The sequence below is a fragment of the Erythranthe guttata genome, chromosome 6 (genome assembly GCF_056151865.1).
Source record: "Erythranthe guttata isolate IM_541 chromosome 6, IM_541, whole genome shotgun sequence".
In the NCBI taxonomy this organism is placed as follows: Eukaryota; Viridiplantae; Streptophyta; class Magnoliopsida; order Lamiales; family Phrymaceae; genus Erythranthe; species Erythranthe guttata.
This window is the reverse complement of record NC_142538.1, coordinates 16,894,614-16,911,388: the sequence shown is the minus strand read 5'-3', so window position 1 is coordinate 16,911,388 and position 16,775 is coordinate 16,894,614. Positions and strand designations below refer to the sequence as shown.

General features: G+C 35.4%; 3 protein-coding genes across 5 annotated transcripts; all 3 read right to left on the bottom strand.

Moving 5' to 3' along the window:
* Nucleotides 1–2,268: 2,268 nt before the first annotated feature.
* LOC105955692 (mRNA-decapping enzyme subunit 2) lies at nucleotides 2,269–5,378 on the bottom strand. Its single transcript, XM_012979474.2, has 8 exons — nucleotides 5,240–5,378; nucleotides 4,518–4,669; nucleotides 4,257–4,384; nucleotides 3,540–3,635; nucleotides 3,282–3,434; nucleotides 3,093–3,196; nucleotides 2,770–2,837; nucleotides 2,269–2,604 (listed from the first exon to the last, which is right to left on the bottom strand). The coding sequence occupies exons 1-8, from the start codon at nucleotides 5,320–5,322 to the stop codon at nucleotides 2,453–2,455; spliced, it is 936 nt and encodes a 311-aa protein (XP_012834928.2). The 5' UTR covers nucleotides 5,323–5,378; the 3' UTR covers nucleotides 2,269–2,452.
* A 535-nt stretch (nucleotides 5,379–5,913) lies between these two features.
* Nucleotides 5,914–11,549, bottom strand: LOC105955376 (cell division control protein 48 homolog C). Its single transcript, XM_088820000.1, has 10 exons — nucleotides 10,485–11,549; nucleotides 9,098–9,714; nucleotides 8,653–8,805; nucleotides 8,211–8,327; nucleotides 8,009–8,113; nucleotides 7,715–7,780; nucleotides 7,544–7,608; nucleotides 7,216–7,417; nucleotides 6,506–6,736; nucleotides 5,914–6,288 (listed from the first exon to the last, which is right to left on the bottom strand). The coding sequence occupies exons 1-10, from the start codon at nucleotides 11,440–11,442 to the stop codon at nucleotides 6,241–6,243; spliced, it is 2,562 nt and encodes an 853-aa protein (XP_088676126.1). The 5' UTR covers nucleotides 11,443–11,549; the 3' UTR covers nucleotides 5,914–6,240.
* A 346-nt stretch (nucleotides 11,550–11,895) lies between these two features.
* On the bottom strand, nucleotides 11,896–15,446 carry LOC105955696 (FAD-binding protein). 3 transcript variants are annotated; one of them, XM_012979481.2, is made up of 8 exons: nucleotides 15,302–15,446; nucleotides 15,125–15,199; nucleotides 14,982–15,049; nucleotides 14,688–14,828; nucleotides 13,743–13,784; nucleotides 12,819–12,943; nucleotides 12,472–12,573; nucleotides 11,896–12,265 (listed from the first exon to the last, which is right to left on the bottom strand). In XM_012979481.2, exons 2-8 carry the CDS (start codon nucleotides 15,196–15,198, stop codon nucleotides 12,131–12,133), a joined length of 687 nt encoding a protein of 228 aa, XP_012834935.2. In that variant the 5' UTR covers nucleotide 15,199; nucleotides 15,302–15,446; the 3' UTR covers nucleotides 11,896–12,130. The 3 variants fall into 3 exon arrangements, with proteins under 3 accessions (XP_012834935.2, XP_088676125.1, XP_088676124.1); XM_088819999.1 differs by having other exon boundaries at nucleotides 15,318–15,441; XM_088819998.1 differs by having other exon boundaries at nucleotides 15,307–15,415.
* Between the last annotated feature and the right edge of the window lie 1,329 nt (nucleotides 15,447–16,775).

Genomic DNA, 16,775 nt, shown 5'->3' with positions numbered 1-16,775 from the left:
ATAATAGTTATATATATTTTTTTATATTTATATGTTCTTTTTATATTATTTATGTAATATTTTATATAATTATACATTATTTAACTAAAAAATAATATATAAAAAACAAAAAAATGAATGAAAAATAAATAAGGCTCGAGAGCCGACTCGTGAACTCACGAACAACTATAAAAAAACTCAAACTCCTAAAACTCGAGTTTAAGCCGGCTCATCGAGTTCACAAGCGGCTCAGCTTGTTTACCACCCCTACCCTACCCTACCCCACCCCTCAAAAAGTTGTCTGACTTTTTCTATTGATCTAGAAGAAAGCCATCAACAAAGCCAATAGTTTTTTGTAATTTAATATTCACCAAAATACCCTTATGTTTAATTATATTTTTATATATATATCCCTCAAATATTATCTAGCCAACTTATCAAATACTCACCCTCTCTCTCTCCTCTGTCTTCTCTCTCTTCTCTCTCTCTCTCTAAAACTCACTCAAAAAAAAACATGCATGAATCAGATGAAGAAGAAACACTCTCACTATGTGATCTTCCATTATACAGCACCGATCAAACTTCCGAATGGGAACAATTCTCCGCCTCCACCTCCATCTCCTCCTCCTCCCAAGACGACGACTACTTCGAATTCTCCAGCCAAGAGTTCACCCCTTCCGCCGCCGCCGATTTTCCGCCGGAGAACATCATCTTCTGCGGCAAACTCATCCCCTACAAACAACCTCATAATAACAATAATCAACCGATGATCCAAAAGGCCAACAACAACAGCAATTCACCAGATCTGTTAATAATTGAGAGCAGGAAAAATCGAATCGAGATGTGGAAGAATTCCAGTTCTAGTAATGGAGCCAGAGGTACAACCCTAACGCAGTCGCCGCCGCCGCCGAAGAAAACGTACAACACCAACAAGCAGATCAATTTGTCACTGTTCACATCCTCGTCGTCTTCGGGGAAAACGAAGTGGTACTTTCTCTTCTTCGGTTCTCCGAGGTTTTCGACGGAGGTGGATCTGAGAGATTTCAAAAGCCGACGGCGGAGCTTACGCCGCCAGTTCTCGTCGCCACCGCCGATGTTCAGATTCGAGAACCAGGAGGAGGATGAGGATGAATACGACGATGGCGACGGAGATTTTGTTGGTGGAGGGAGAAACAGGAGGTTGGGGTTGTGGGGGATGTTGATCAAGGTCCTGAGCTGCGGCGGCGGGAACCACCAGTCTGCGGCGGCGGCGTCCATAGGCTGCAGCACGTCGAGAGCGACGGAGGCATGAGCACTCGTGGGGGTTTTCTCCAATTGGAACGACGCCGTATTATAGAGCAAATGTATTTGAATGAATGAACTACATATATTTCATGCTTTTTTCAGCACCATAATTGAAACATCGAAATTTAATCGGATTATATACTATCATACACGTGTATTAGTAGGGCCGTGTTCACTTGGCCGGTAAAATGAATCGAACTGAACCGAAATTTCGGTATTCGGTAAATACTTTTTAGAATTCCTGTATTCGCGGTCGTGTTCACTTGGCCGGTAAAACGAATCGAACTGAACCGGAATTTGGTACGTACCAAATATCGGTATTTGGTAAATACTTTTTAGAATTCCAGTATTCGCTACAGTATGCCCGGTATACCAAACCATACCGGATACCGAAATATATAATATTTTTTTTTCTTTTAATTCTTTAAGGTTATATAAACAAATTACAAAATACTTCTAGATTGATAATTTTTTCAATTATTTACAAATTAGCCTCTATTGATTATCACTTATTATTATTATAGTTGATTATTGAAATTTAAATGTCAAATTCAAGAATTAATTTGTTTAAATATATTTTTTTTTACATTTTTTTAAATATTAAAATATGATTTCGATTTTACGGTACCGAACCAAAAAAACCTAATTAATTCGGTAAAAAACCGTACCGAACATCGAAATATTTAATACATATTTTATTTTAAAATTCTTTAACGAATTAATTCAGTAAACGGTACAAATTTTTGGAGTACCGAAATTTAGACTCAACGAAATTCCGGTACAGTTTGGTACGGTATTACCGATTGAACACTATGTATAATTTATACATACATATTTATATATATATGTGTAGTGTAGCATTTAGAAATTAGAACTTAGAAGCAATTTTGATCTGTTGATTCCTTTTCTTTTTTTCTTTTGCAAATCTTGAAGGTATAACAAACAAAACATTAAGACAGTCACCAGAGTCTTCATCAACATTTAAAAAAAAAATTAAAAAAAAAATTAATAAAAAAAATTAATAATAATAATAGAATCGAAACTGAACAAGAATCATGTGATCCAATCAACGAACGAAGTATATAAGCTATGCGAAAACTATACAATATTATACAGCAACTAACCTGTAAGGTATTGGTTATATAACTTCTTCAGTTGTCTTTCAAAAAGAAAAAAATGGTTTCACCATTCAAGAAGAAAAGAATGCATAATCCACTGCATTCAGTATCTTTCCAATATCTAACCGGAAGTCTAAGAAGCTTCTTATTGGTCGATGGGCATTATTAATCACTGCTTTACTTGGCTGCTTCTCGATGTTTTTCACATTCCACACGCTAAATCCTTTAAAAAAAAAATATCAAGACAAACTCGTCAGCAGAATTACGCGGTATTTTTAGTTTCGAATGTAATATTTAATAATATAAACATGTAGATCGAGAACCCAACTTTTCGGTTCTATATCTAAATTTTAAAGGGTCAAAAGGCTGTTTTGCAAGAATACTAGACCTTTTCGGGGTTTATAGGGTTTAGGTGCTACTGGAGGTGGATGTACTGAAATCCATAACTTCAAAGACCTGCAAAATGATTCTTAATTAGTTTCTATAAATACGGAAAATATTTCAAGTTTCATTTTCGATGGGAATATTTGTGTTTGAAGGAGTAAATAGATTCTTTTCATCCAAACAATTTACTATTTCGGATTTGAAATCCTCCCATCAAACCTTCTAATCCAAGTGAAGCCTCGAAGATTTCAAAAAAGTTTATTGCTATTGGCTATATATATATATATATATATATATATATATATATATATATATATATATACTTACGCCAAAAATGGAGCAACCATATAGAGCTTGAGCCCTGTGATTCCACGAGATGTGACATTGTCGTTTGCTGGTCCGAGTTCATTAAGGCGCTTCCATGCAATTTCCTACCAAAAAAAATTTTAAACAAAAATTAAAAAATAAATTTTTTTTAAATTAAAAAAAAAAATTATATGGTTATCATAGACATACACTTATCTCTTTCTTACAGAGGGGAGCAAAGGGGGTCTGATCATTCACACCCGAAATTATGTACAATCTCGCTCTCTGCTGTCCAAAAAACATTTCAATGTATTCGTCTTCATTAAGAAGTTCCGAAACATCGAAACCTGTTTCCTCTAGGACCTGATAATGTTAGAAAAAAAAATCCAGTTCACATGTTTGAGGAAAGAAAAAAAAAAAAAGATGAATATGAACTTTTAATTAAGAAGACTGTCGTGTCGTGCATACTTCTCTAATGGCACATTTATGGTCTTCCTCGTCTTTGCACTTTTTTCCACGAGGAAATGACCAACTATTCCCTTTCCATCCCTTCACTAATAAGCACTGCGTGCACAAAGATAGACAATTCCGAAGATCAAAACACACGTTAAACCGAAGGCAAATGATAAACCTGGAATAAGTTTATTTCCTATAGATAAAGAATTAAAGCTTGCTCATAAAAATAAAAAAAAAAGTTTTTCTCCCGTCATACGATTACACACACAAGATGTAAGTATCATATTCAGTAATCCTCGCTCTCATAACTCTCATAATAGCATCATACTTGATTTTTTATCTCGCCTTTCATGTCATATTTACTAGTTTACATAGCGCTATCATGAAAAATTCTCAATTTTGCAGCTGAATTATTCTGATGTAGCATTCGATGATTAAATCTGTCTGAGAGGTCTTCAAGAACATTAAATATATACGAGTAATATATATATATATATATATATATATATATGTGTGTGTGTGTGTGTGTATAACTGAAAATGCCAATGCTGTTCACTTGAGCCTTTTTCATTTCGGGCAAAAAGTTGAATCAAGCATAACAAACGTAAAGAGATATAAAGCCTTTTTCATAATCAGTTTAGGAACATGCGCAAAACATAGTAAAACATACAGAAATACGGCTTTTTACAGAGCAACTAAATAATTTTGAGCAAAAAAAAAAACACTCACCCGTTCATGAGTTTCATCCAGTATAATTGCCCCTGCTACCGGAACTCGAAATTTATATGCAGTAAAGTCCTTAAATATGTCATCCAAATAGGGTACATACGGTTTTAGTACTTCGCAGTTGTTAAACACTTGTAACAAGTTAAGGAAAAATATTGAAGTTTAAAGAATATGTAAACACATTACAGTATCACAATTTCAACCCTCGTTTATAGTTGAATAAGAAAATGGGGATGCAAGAATATGTAAGTCGTAAAAGGATACGTAAGTAAGTAAATTGCTTCAAAGTTAATGACTTCAAAGATGGGTCGTTTTCGACTGCATTATCTTCGTAAAACCAATGTGCACTCTCCACAAGAAACAAAAGCCTCTCGAAAGAGCGCTGATCTTCCTTAGGCGTATTCACAACCAAACGGCTGCAAACAAAATGATCGGTAAATATCTTAGAAGAACAAAAATTACCGGATAAAAACGGCTCGTCAAAAAATTCCATCAAGATTGCAGCAAATGACAAAAAAATCGAAAAAACTAAATAATAAATCCCCTGATTTTTCTTACAATATCTCCTCAACATAAACGATAAATCGAAACTAATAATATTTCAAGGGGATTCATCGACACAAGATCCCGTCAATATTACAACTTTGCCCCAAGAAAAACAACATCGTGTGCTGGAATTTTAATCTAGAATCGTCAAAATCAAACATAAAAATCTCAATCAGTACTCCTCAAAACCCTTAAAATTAGAATCAGTACTCCCACCGAAAAAATTACGCCCAAATCACACATTCTGCATTTGTTACCGACCCGACCCAGTAAATCAGACCCACATTAAAATGGCGTACTCAAGAAAAAAAAATTTGGGGCAAATTAGTTTCCAACTGAGTTGGGCGAATTCATAAAACAGAAAATAATATACTCAGAGATGCAGCGCGTGTATGTATGTACGTATACAATTATATATATGTATGTATGTATGTATATACCTGCAGAGATCGTCGATGAGTTCTTGAGGAGGGAGGGAATTCTTCGGAGGAGTGATCGGTGATCGATTTCTCCCGCCCGACATTCTTTTTCAAATCCCCGCCTTCAATTTCTACCCTATTTTAATAAATATTTTATTTAATATAATATATCTCTAATTTCCCTATATATATATATTATATAGTTTATTTTATTTTGACTTCAGAGGCTCCACTTTAGGCTAAATTATATTTTGCACCACCTAAGTTCCAACATAAGATATTTATGCCCTCAAAATTTATGAAAATAAGATATATAAATATATTTATTTATTCGTCTTGAAGCCTTTCGTTAAAATTAATTTAGCGAATTGTACCCTCACCATAGAAGTAAAATAAATAAATATTTTTTCTCTCTCTAAATTTATAAATTTAAATGACGGCGTTGTTATTTATGTAATACAAATAACGAGATACAAATTTGAAATTAGTACAAATTTTACTAATAAAATCTAAATGTTTTGTATTGATGTAGCACAAATGGCTCGGTCAAATATAAAGTGATAGAACGAGCATAGAGTGAAGTAAGTCCAGTCCAGAAGAAAAGTTCGCGCTTTCCGGGAGACCAACAAAAATGTGTGTCGGGGAAGGGTTTGCCGGCATCAGCACTCAGACGGTCAAGTCAAAAATCGGAATCGTGGAAAAGCAATATATGTATATAGTGAAAAAAGTCAGTTTCCTCAACCACAATCATAGAATCTGTAACTGTTGTGCACAATAAATAGCTACACCATATCTTTAACAAAGCTCCGATATGGAATAGAATGAAAAATATAGCCCCAAAAAAATTTAAAAATAAATAAAATAAACCACCATTGATGATAACTACCAAGAAATCGAAACATTTTCTTCTGAGAATGCAAAATTCACCTCCTCGCCCGACAATAGGCGCGATAAATCGTCGCACATTCATATCACGGAACTGCCCTTTATATAATCCTCTATAGTAAGCATTGACTCTGCTCTCAAACACCTTTGAAGCTTTCAGACAAACGGTTGTAATATTGTATTTGCTGAACCGAAAAAAAAAAAGTGCACCGATTAGGAGAGAGAACATATTGAAGCAATGCTCCGAAAGGCGAAAATTAGAAGAATGCAGAATGCAATGCTTAATATATATATATATATATATATATATATATATATATATATATATATATATATATATATATTCGCATTCGGTCAAAAAAAATTAAAAAATTAGAAGAATGCAAGTGGTAAACTATATACCTTGTCCGAAACGGAAGGCGAGACATTCTCCAACGTTCTCCTGAAATGTACGTCTTTGATGGTCCTACACAAGGTCCGTTTCTCTTTGAGGGCAGCCATGGCAGCTTCATTCATCAGTTTGTCTTCAAGGGTAGCCATAGCAGCTTCGTTCAACATTTTCACTTTAAGGGCAGCTATAGCAGCTTCATTCATCAGTTTATCTTGAAGGGCAGCCATCGCAGCTCCATTTATCTAAAATTTTGAAAGAAAATGTACGTCTTGTCAGGAAAACGTTAATTATTACCACAAGCTTCCTTTTTTTTTTTTTTTTTTTTTTTTGAATAGTTAACTATGTTTGTCCTTCACAACAACACTAGGGACTTATTGCATTATGCAACTATCCTATATCCTTCATTTTCATTTTGTAAAAGGAAGTTCCTTCGGTGTTGCCAGCTAATTCACGGGGTGTAATTCCGTTATTCTACATACATAAACACTTCAAGTAATCGGTCTATTCTCAAACCAACACTAAATTTTAAGTGTTCTTCTGTTTATTTCCACAACGTGTGATTTTGAAAGCATCGAAAGTTGATTTTTGCTAATCTCTAAACAAAAAAAAAAATCAAAAGGGCCATTCTTTACGGAACAGAGGGAGGATAATAATTTAAAAAAAAAAAAAAAAAAAAAAAAAGAAAAAAGGAAGAGCCGAAGGCAAAAAGATAGAGAAATACCAGAGCTTTGAGATCAGCGCCACTAAGATTTTCACACGCACTGTCTTTGCCAAGAGCTATCAGGTCCACATTGGCATCTATGGGCATTTTCCGAGCATGAGCTTTCAAAATCATTCCTCTTTCATCTGGAGTAGGGAGAGGAACATACATAAGCTTCCCAAATCTTCCGGGCCGAAGCAAAGCCCGGTCCATGACTTCGGGCCTGCCAATACGTCAGCAAGATGAGAAATGTCAAGATAAGGGACCAAATGATAAATATTTCGGTAGAATATATTCTAGTCAACATTCCATGAAAATGTCCGAAAACCTGAAAAAACTTCGAACTTACCTATTTGTAGCGCCAATCACATAAACACCCCGTCTATGTTCTGCACCGTCTAGCTCTATTAGAAGCTGCAATGGCAGATATCATCCATTCTCAGTCCATAAAGGTGTGTACAATTTAAGTAAAATTAAATTTTAAATAAATATCCCGTTGGAAAGGTGTTGCTTTAGTAACCTGGTTCAAGAGCCGCTCAACAACCCAACCCCCTTCTGTACCACGCTTTGTTGTCAATGCATCCACCTGATAAAAATATATACGCCTCGTGACCAAATTTTCTGAGCGAAACAATCAAGTAGGCAAACAATTCTGAGATCCGAATTTATACATCAAAGATCATTCTTAGTCGGCGATTCACGGATGTTTTAAGTTTTTCTAGTACAACAAACCATGTTAAGACAACATCAACAAAAATGAAACCGTCGGACTAATACGAGACCGGAAAACAGTTACAAGGAAAACAAAAAGTACCTCATCGAAGAAAAGGATGCATGGAGAACATGTTCTAGCACGATTGAATATTGTCCGCACTGCCAACTCACTTTCACCGACATATTTGTTCAGAAGCTCAGGGCCCTTGATGTAGAAGAAAAGTAATACTGTAAGAAATCACTGTCTCGATTTTCCCAAAGTAAATTATGGTCAAAAAAAAAAGAAAACACTAAGGGAGAACCTTGATATGTATAAAATTAGCTCCCGCTTCATTAGCAACAGCTTTGGCAATCAATGTCTTTCCGCAGCCTGGAGGCCCATAAAGTAAAAATCCCGTCTCCAAATTCACCCCAAATTCCTACAAACACAGAATTTAATTAACGGCTCCAAATACCTGAGAGTTGCTTAGTGGAAGGGCAAGTAGAAAAATATACTGACAGCTCTTTTGTAGGGGATAGATATGCTTATTTTTACATAATTACAGTCTAAATGAATTCAAGTTTTATACAATTCTGATGCAGTTCGATAGAATAGAACAAAAATGACATTGTTACCAGAAACATTGAACACAGACAATTTAATCGGCTGCTGAGAAATTTAAATCTATGCAGAAAGAAAAGAGTCTAGTTTTACTGCAAAATAATCTAGATAAGCTCAATGAATTACACAATTGGATAACTTACCTCATACTCTTCAGGAAACTTTACACGTCTAACTATATAGCTGTCAAACTCCTGTCTGAGCAAACTAAGACCTCCAACATCATCCCATTTCTCAGTTGGTATAGCAGAAAATCCTTCCCTTCTAGAAGAAGGTTGAACCATTTTAGCAGCTTCCTGCCATCAGTGTAATGGAAAGCTCATATGCATCAGAATATCGGTTAAAAGCAATTTTGGTTCTATTAATTATGTAGTTGAATTATCATTTAGGTAGTTGTCGATACAAATTTACAGTAATTGTTTTCTGTCTGCTTCACATGGAGTATGTGAACATAACTAGTGTCTTTTTTTTGCAGAATCAAAGCTTATAAAGATACAAAGTCAGGTTTACGCAGTAGTTTGGAAAATTTGAATGCGGAAAAATGAAAATCCAGCATCAACACCAAATCACTATCTACCGACAGGTTACCTCAAAGTCATTCATGGTAATGCTGAGTTTCTCCATTTCTTCGTCTGACCATGGTTGCCTCCACCAATCTTCACTACCGTCCCTGCTTGTAGATTCTTTGAAAAACTCAGCCTTTCTCTCGTCTATGATTCTCTTCATCGCAAGGTTACCAGCCTTGTTGGCTAGTGCTGCCAAATCTGCTCCAACAAACCCCGGAGTAGCCCTAGCTATTTTCCCAAGATCAAAAGCACCTTCAACTTTAAGGTTGTGAGTCAGCACAGACAGTATTTCAATCCGAGCACTTTCGTCTGGAACACCTAAAACAATTTCACGATCAAATCTTCCAGGCCTCCTTAAGGCAGAGTCAACAGCATCGGGTCTGTTAGTTGCTCCAATTACAAGCACGTAGCCAGGTCTGGAACCAGAATTTTCAGAATCTGCATCGTTGTCAACAGGTTTTACAAGCCTGTTTGATTCGTCCATGCATGTCATCAACTGTGTCACAATGCGCCGCTCCATTTCCCTCTGCAGATTTTCCCTTTTTGAAGCAATTGCATCAATTTCATCGATGAAGACGATAGATGGTGCTGTCCTGTATGCTTTTGAGAACAAGTCTCGAATATTTTCTTCTGATGCACCTGAAGAGGTTCACAAAAGACAAAGGAAAAAGAAAGAGACGATGAATCCTCAAGGTGAGCTTTAAGTTCTATAAAAACGTAAACCTAAAAGAAAATAGAAAGTTGAGCTCTAAAGTTTATTCCCACAATATGATCTCGGAGTGGTGAATATTGATATGCGATAACAGAAAGTGATGGTGTGTTTGGTTGACAAGTAGACTTCAGAAAACTGTAGAATTGTTGCAGTTTGTTTATCAAACTAACTTGCCGAAGACGAAGGTACTTTCAGGCTATTTTATGAAAATTATTGCACAAAAGAAAGAAAAACCATACATGTATATCAGTGTAACATCACGATCCTAATGTAACTAAGCATGGCATTTGAATCCAGGTCGCACAGATAGCAGATTACGACCAACATATAAACCATAAATCTGGTCGATCAATTTACGAGGACCTTAATAAACCAACAGATCAAAGCCATGCTCTGGTGAACTCAATTTCAACAACGTTTCATTCAATTGGATCTCAGCAATTACTCTTTTTGCATTTATTAAAATATCACGTCAAATGTAATCATATTATGTAGAGGTAACACAAAATTCGGAAATGTGCCATACTGTAGCTAATCCTCGTATAAATCTACACATCTTCATTGCATCGGGATAAAGCTGTTATCACGAATTCTTATCGAGTCCCTTTCAAAAAATTAAACCATGCATTCGCAACAGTAATTCGCATTTCGCACAATTAACCAAGCTTACAATAACCTCGAAAAAAATGTAATATACCTGAAACTCCAGAAACCAATTCAGTCGCGGAAATTTTGTAAAATGGAATTCCGGTCTCGTTAGCAATGGCATGAGCCAACTTTGTCTTCCCACAACCTGGTGGCCCGTGCAATAAAATCCCCGCCATAGGTTTGACTCCGAGGCGGCGTGGCAGATGTGGATGATACAACGGCACGATAACCTCCATCTTTAATTCCTCAATCACTCTACACATTCCCCCTAAATCTTTAAACATTGGCCCTTTAATCTCATTGCTAATCTCACCATTGCTATTTTTCTTACTAATTTTCCTCGGAGTATTGCCCGATTTACCTTCCTCATTCACTAAGTTCACATTCTTCACACCCTTGTTATCCACAATCTCCAATTCTAAATCTTCCTTAACCTCTGTCACATTCTTCACCCCCAATTTCTTCGTTTTCTTACGCAAATTCTCCCTCATCATCGACTTCAGCACGTCGAATTCCGGCTCGAACTTCTCCCCAAATATGGCATCTGCTGATGACGTGGACACCTCTTCATCGGAGGAACCAGCGGAGTCCACAGATGAAGACGAGCCGCCGCCGCCGCCGCTGCTGCTGTTGTTGTTCGAAGCATCGCCGCCTCTGCTCCGGCTCCTCAAGTGCTGAGCCTCAATACGCTGTAGTTTCTCTTCCCTCTCGTCGTCCGTTTTCCTCCGTTTCTTTTTAACTGGAGTATCTCCGTCGCCGTTGGAATCATAGACGGCGTCGTTTCTCCGGCTTATGGACTGGAAAATCGGGTCCACGCGTTTGGTGAAGGGCTGCCGCTTCTGACGGGCGTAGTGGGGGTATTTGGAGCGGAGGTGCTCCACCAATTGCTCGACTGTTTCGTAGCTCTTCCAGTCTTCGAGGATATCGCGGCGGAGCTCTCGATCGAAACTCGACCGGTTTGCTCCGTCGCCACCACCACCGCCGGCGCCGCCGCGTTTCCTTCTCATGTTCGGTGGTTCTGGAAGAGAGTATATGTGTGACTAGAGAAACCAGGGCTTCGTTTAAGAATTTATTATCAAATTTAAAAAAAATTAAATTTGGCCCTTCGTTTTATACAAAATTAAAAATTTCTTGAAATTTATGAATATTTGGTTTTTTCACTCCTTTATTATAAATAAATTGAGTATTATTGTCATTTTAAATCTATTTAGGAGTGGAAAAATAACTCCAATTACGTACCGAATTTGTTTTAAAAATCGAAAATCAAAATATTTGGAAACTTAAATGATAAAAAAAATTCTGAATTCAGGATTTTTGGAGTGGAATCGTCGAAAATCGGAATTTTAATTTTGTATTCAACTATGATATAAAATGAATAATAATATTTCGATATTATAAGTATGATTTTTAGTATAAACAAAAAACAAAGAAAATAAAATACCAAAATTATTTTAATCTGATTGGTAATTGGAATCTAGTATATATTCTTATTTCATTAAAAAAAATATGAAAAATCGTCAATTAGAATTGACGGAATTCGGAATAAAAAGCATTGTTTAAATAAATTGTATCGAATCGGAGAAATTCAAAAAACATTCTTCCAAATTGCATGCCTGTGGACTTCAAATCCTTGTCAATAACAAGAACACTTAATGTAATGCCACAAGAAACCCGCACTAATAAATTCTTACAAAATTACGAAAACGGGACAAGACTCCAAGCTTTACGCATTTTGTCATCATCTACAAAAGGTCGTAAAGACCACATCTGGCAATAGGTCTCCAATTCCTCCGATGAAGACTTCAGATTGAGCGACGATACAATCCGCACCTGCAATTGCACAATTTATTCGAGCTTTTTATACTCGTGGACCAGAAAAAGGGTGGCAAAAAAAATTTATATATATATATATATATGTGTGTGTGTGTGTGTGTGTGTGTGTGTGTGTGTGTGTGTGTGTGTGTGTGTGTGTGTGTGTGTGTGTGTGTGAGTATCGAAAAATTAGGTAAGAATTTGGAAACAAAGTGTTAATATACCTGCATTGTGTAATCTTGTTTCACCATACTGTATATAATAGCCATCATAATAGCATAATCAGTAGCTTCGGGTTTCGAAAGGTCTGATGATGGTGCCTCCTCCTAGTAAACATACAATTACCAAAAAACCTCAGCATCCACAAAATTAGTCATATTACTTGGAGAAGGGGAAAAAAAAAACACATTATTTAGTGTATTCGGGTGTTAAGAAGAGAATACCGTTTATACACGGTTAACTGTTACTTGTAGCTGGAAATAACAGTGGCGGTTCGTGTGTGTGTGTGTGTGTGTGTGTGAGAGAGAGAGAGAGGGGGAGGGAGGGAGGGAGGGAGAGAGAGAGTTCTTACTTCTTCGCTTGAAGTAACAAAAGAATCTAAATTGAGGTTATCATCTTCCTTGTTCCCATTTGCAGTTTGCATAATGGATGCTGCACCATCCATAAGGCATTTCAGTTCATCGACAACAACTTTAGCTGCAAGAAAACATTCGGATTTCGAGCACTTAGCTAAATTCTGAAAATCATATACTTGAAGAATTAATAACCTCATCCCTCCCAAAAAAAATAATATTAACAACAAAAACACATATCCAATGGTTGTTTGCTCTCCAGCACATATTAAACGTCATAAGTGGGATTGGGTAGAACTCGTATTAATCGATGGTGTGTTTTATAGAAAAAGTTTTTCAACCCCGAGATTTTCCAAAATGGTCTCTTTGTTTAATTTTGCAATTACATATGACAAATCCGGATCTTTGGCAGCCAAGAGAAATCTCGTATTAATCTATAGTGTGTTGTTGCTTACATGATATTATAAAAATAATGATTATCAACTATCTCTAGAATATGACAAGCTGGTTATATCAAAATAATGATTATCAACTATCTCTAGAACATGACAAGCTGGTTATATCAAAATAATGCGTATACTTTCATCAGAAAAATAACTGATTAAAAGTATAGATGCAATATATAGATACAACAAAATCATACGCACTACAAAAATATAAGCATCAGATTCAAACTCTGCCTGCACATAATTTTGAGCACATTTGATCCCGTGCATGAAAACGTTACAACGAGAGTTTTTGCTAGTATGGCAGATGTCATAGTACCTAATTATTAACGAAATTCGATATCCCGTTTGCAAAATTACTATATCCCATTCACTAAGATCGCAACTCCAAGACCTCAAACAATAACAATATTTCTCAAAAGGTGTTCCAAACAATTATTAATTATAAGTGTGCTGTAGTACTCTGAGAAGGATTACCTTTATTCATGTGATCCTGAAGTCCGAGATGGCATGTACGCACTTCTGCATGGCATCCGCAAATTATTTAGGCAAAATAGTTTGAACTAATAATATCAAATTGCATTACCAAAAAGAGAAAAAAAAAAAAAAAAAAAGTTGACATTCAAATCGCATTATATTTGACATGCTGCCTTAGCGCATGTATCCAAATTCTTGATTTATTTCTTCTAGAACTATATTGCACGAATGGTTTTAAATGCCATTTTGAGCCACTCTCTTAACTGCGGTATACCCCTCGACCGATTGTTCAGTTCGATTTCTAGGTCTCCTAAATTATATTAAAATACATAGTAGTCGTACGAGAAAATTTGTGAAATATGAATCATTAATATTTGGAAACTTCTGAAGGTAATTCATGCCTTGCTATATATATCATGTACTATACGCAATCAACAGTTCGAAATACGTTTTTGAATACAATCCACGCAGTAAAAGGAAAAATATAATAAGAATGCAACCACTTACTCGCAGCAAACATAGAGCGTGATTGGATGAATTCTACGCTTCTTATTTAAATATAAATATCAGAACCGAACATGCTCAATATACAGATTTCACATGATTCTTACACGCGAAGCTAGAAACATACACATTACATAGATCCAGTATCTTCAAACCATTTTCCTTAGTTTTCATTTTTAAAATAACAAAAAACTTAATCGAACAGGCTGCATGGACTAAGGTGTGAGAAAGTTACTTCATTTGAAGGTAAAATAAAAGCTGGACAGAACCGAGAGCTTTTAACACGCCTAACCACACGAAACAACATAACTAATGAATAAAGCAATCGAAATCTTAAAATGTTAATAACATATTACGATTTGTTGCTATTTATTGACTATATGAGAGCACATACGACATAACTGCCTTAATTTTAAAAATATTGTCAAAAAAAATACTTACATTTGCTCACATTCTGTACACTGTCGTGACTGTTGACGCATCCAGCTTCGACATAGGATAAAACCCTACTCGAACCATGAGCTTTAACGATGCGCTCAACCAACGTAGATGTCTTATCAAACGACGGCCGCCCTAAAAACCCTGAGCATCGTATAGGCGAAATCCATAATTAATGCAATATTTGTAATTTAGACCTAATTTGAGTTGTTAATCGTTATCGATCAACCACGAGTGCGAAACCTCCAATAAACGAGTAAAAAGTCGTAACTTGCAGACCCACAGAGAGACACTCACCGAGCGCTTGATGAAAGCCGACAAGAAACCTGCTGCTTATCGACACAAGCTCTTCGAATTGTGTGATCCTAGTAATTTTCAGAGTAAATTAAATAAATTAATGGAATATAAAAACTAATAAAATATAATTTCATGAGTTTTACCTCGTCATGAAATCTGAATATATTTTGATGATTTCATCCTTTGATACACTCCTTTCGTATTCTGCATTTTCCATTCTGCAGCAAAAGAATGTTAACGCCCTCCTTATACCAATTATTTGAAAAATTTAAACACCATTTATAGCTGGCATGCACAAACAGAGAATATGCCATACTTACAGTTCAGAAATCGCACCTCAAAGCAACCGACTGAAAATCGCACTGGAATTCGAAGTAATCAGGCTGCGAATTTGGTAATTAGGGCTTCGGAATTTGGGGATTTTGGGAAGAAATTGATAAGAAAAATTAAGGGAGGTTTATCTAGGGTTTGACGGGAAACCCCAATTGATTATATTTGGGGAAAATACGGTTTTCACCCTTCAAGTTTGTACAGATTTCTCATTTGACCACCCATGTTCACAACGAACATATTTGGTCCCTCATATTTCAAATATTCAACATTTTTAGTCATTTCTGTCAATATTCCGTTCCATCAAACGTATTCCCATCACTGATTTAACTGACGTACTAACGGTAAATTGACGAAAATGATCAATAATGTTAAATTATTGAAACATGAGGGACCAATGTATTTTTTTGAACATGGGATCAAACGTGATATCATAGCAAACATAAGGTATGAAACTGTAAATATCACGATTATATTTAGGATAAATTACGGTCACCCCTGAGGTAAGGTCAAATTATGAAAAAAAATCTTATGTTTGGGTCATTACAACCACCCGTCAATTATGAATCTTCTTACACATTCATCCTTATGGTGTTAAATTCAACAATACTTCCATATTCCGTGGAATGTTCTATAGTTTGTACTTATTTTGTACAAAAATGTAGTTTCTGATGCACCACAATCTAATATTTATAAGCCAATAGACACAACTTCTGGTCATCTTGTTTCAAAATGTGGAGCTCGAGTTGGGGTCAAATGGGTACAAATTGGAGAATATTCCATATAATCTAAAAGATTCCATTAAATTTGGCACCACAGTAATATACGTGTAAGAAGATTCATAGTTGAGAGAATGGTTGTAATTACTCAAACATAAGAGGTTCTTATGAAATTTGACATTACTTCAGATAGGAGTTGATCGTAATTTACCCTTGTATTTCCGTATAGTGTACGTATTTAAATATTAGAAAAGATGTTTTCATAAAAAAAAAAATGTTCTTTACATAAGGATTAAGATTTTATAAGTTAAACAAAAAATGGCGTCGTTTGTAAAAGCTTATTCAAAAGTATTAGTTTTTTTTAGAGTAAAAAATTAAAAGTTAGTGATTGAGGATTAAGTGAGTATTAAGTATTTATTTACGAGAGTTGGAGGTGTTTGCAAATATACTAGGAAGTGAAATTAAATAGAAAAATCAGGCTTATAAGTGTTTTTCCAAAAATAACTTAAAACGACTTATTTTAGAAGATGAAAAAACAAAAGTTAATTTTTCAAAAACCTAAAAGCAAATTATGAGCACAAAAAAGGTTCATAAATTGTTTCTAAATGCATTTACAAACACCATAAAAAATACAATTAATGATTCGCTCGAATTATAAAATGACATATAATTCAGTATATTTTTTAGCCAAAGTAACAGATAAAATGAAATGGAGGGAGTAATTCATGTCAGTTGGTCATAGAAG

What these genes read in the sequence shown, in the direction of transcription:
- LOC105955696 (XM_012979481.2), bottom strand. Translation starts at nt 15,198, where the DNA reads ATGGAAAATGCAGAATACGAAAGGAGTGTATCAAAGGATGAAATCATC. An exon ending in TGTACAGAATGTGAGCAAAT is followed by an intron (nt 13,785 to 14,687) that starts GTAAGTATTTTT and finishes GCCATGCAGAAG; the next exon opens with TGCGTACATGCCATCTCGGA. An exon ending in TTGTTACTTCAAGCGAAGAA is followed by an intron (nt 12,574 to 12,818) that starts GTAAGAACTCTC and finishes TATGTTTACTAG; the next exon opens with GAGGAGGCACCATCATCAGA.
- LOC105955376 (XM_088820000.1), bottom strand. Translation starts at nt 11,442, where the DNA reads ATGAGAAGGAAACGCGGCGGCGCCGGCGGTGGTGGTGGCGACGGAGCA. An exon ending in ATTGGTTTCTGGAGTTTCAG is followed by an intron (nt 9,715 to 10,484) that starts GTATATTACATT and finishes GAACCTCTTCAG; the next exon opens with GTGCATCAGAAGAAAATATT. An exon ending in CGCCTTCCGTTTCGGACAAG is followed by an intron (nt 6,289 to 6,505) that starts GTATATAGTTTA and finishes TTTTCGGTTCAG; the next exon opens with CAAATACAATATTACAACCG.
- LOC105955692 (XM_012979474.2), bottom strand. Translation starts at nt 5,322, where the DNA reads ATGTCGGGCGGGAGAAATCGATCACCGATCACTCCTCCGAAGAATTCC. An exon ending in TGGATGAAACTCATGAACGG is followed by an intron (nt 3,636 to 4,256) that starts GTGAGTGTTTTT and finishes TTGTGCACGCAG; the next exon opens with TGCTTATTAGTGAAGGGATG. An exon ending in ATAAATGTGCCATTAGAGAA is followed by an intron (nt 3,435 to 3,539) that starts GTATGCACGACA and finishes TAACATTATCAG; the next exon opens with GTCCTAGAGGAAACAGGTTT.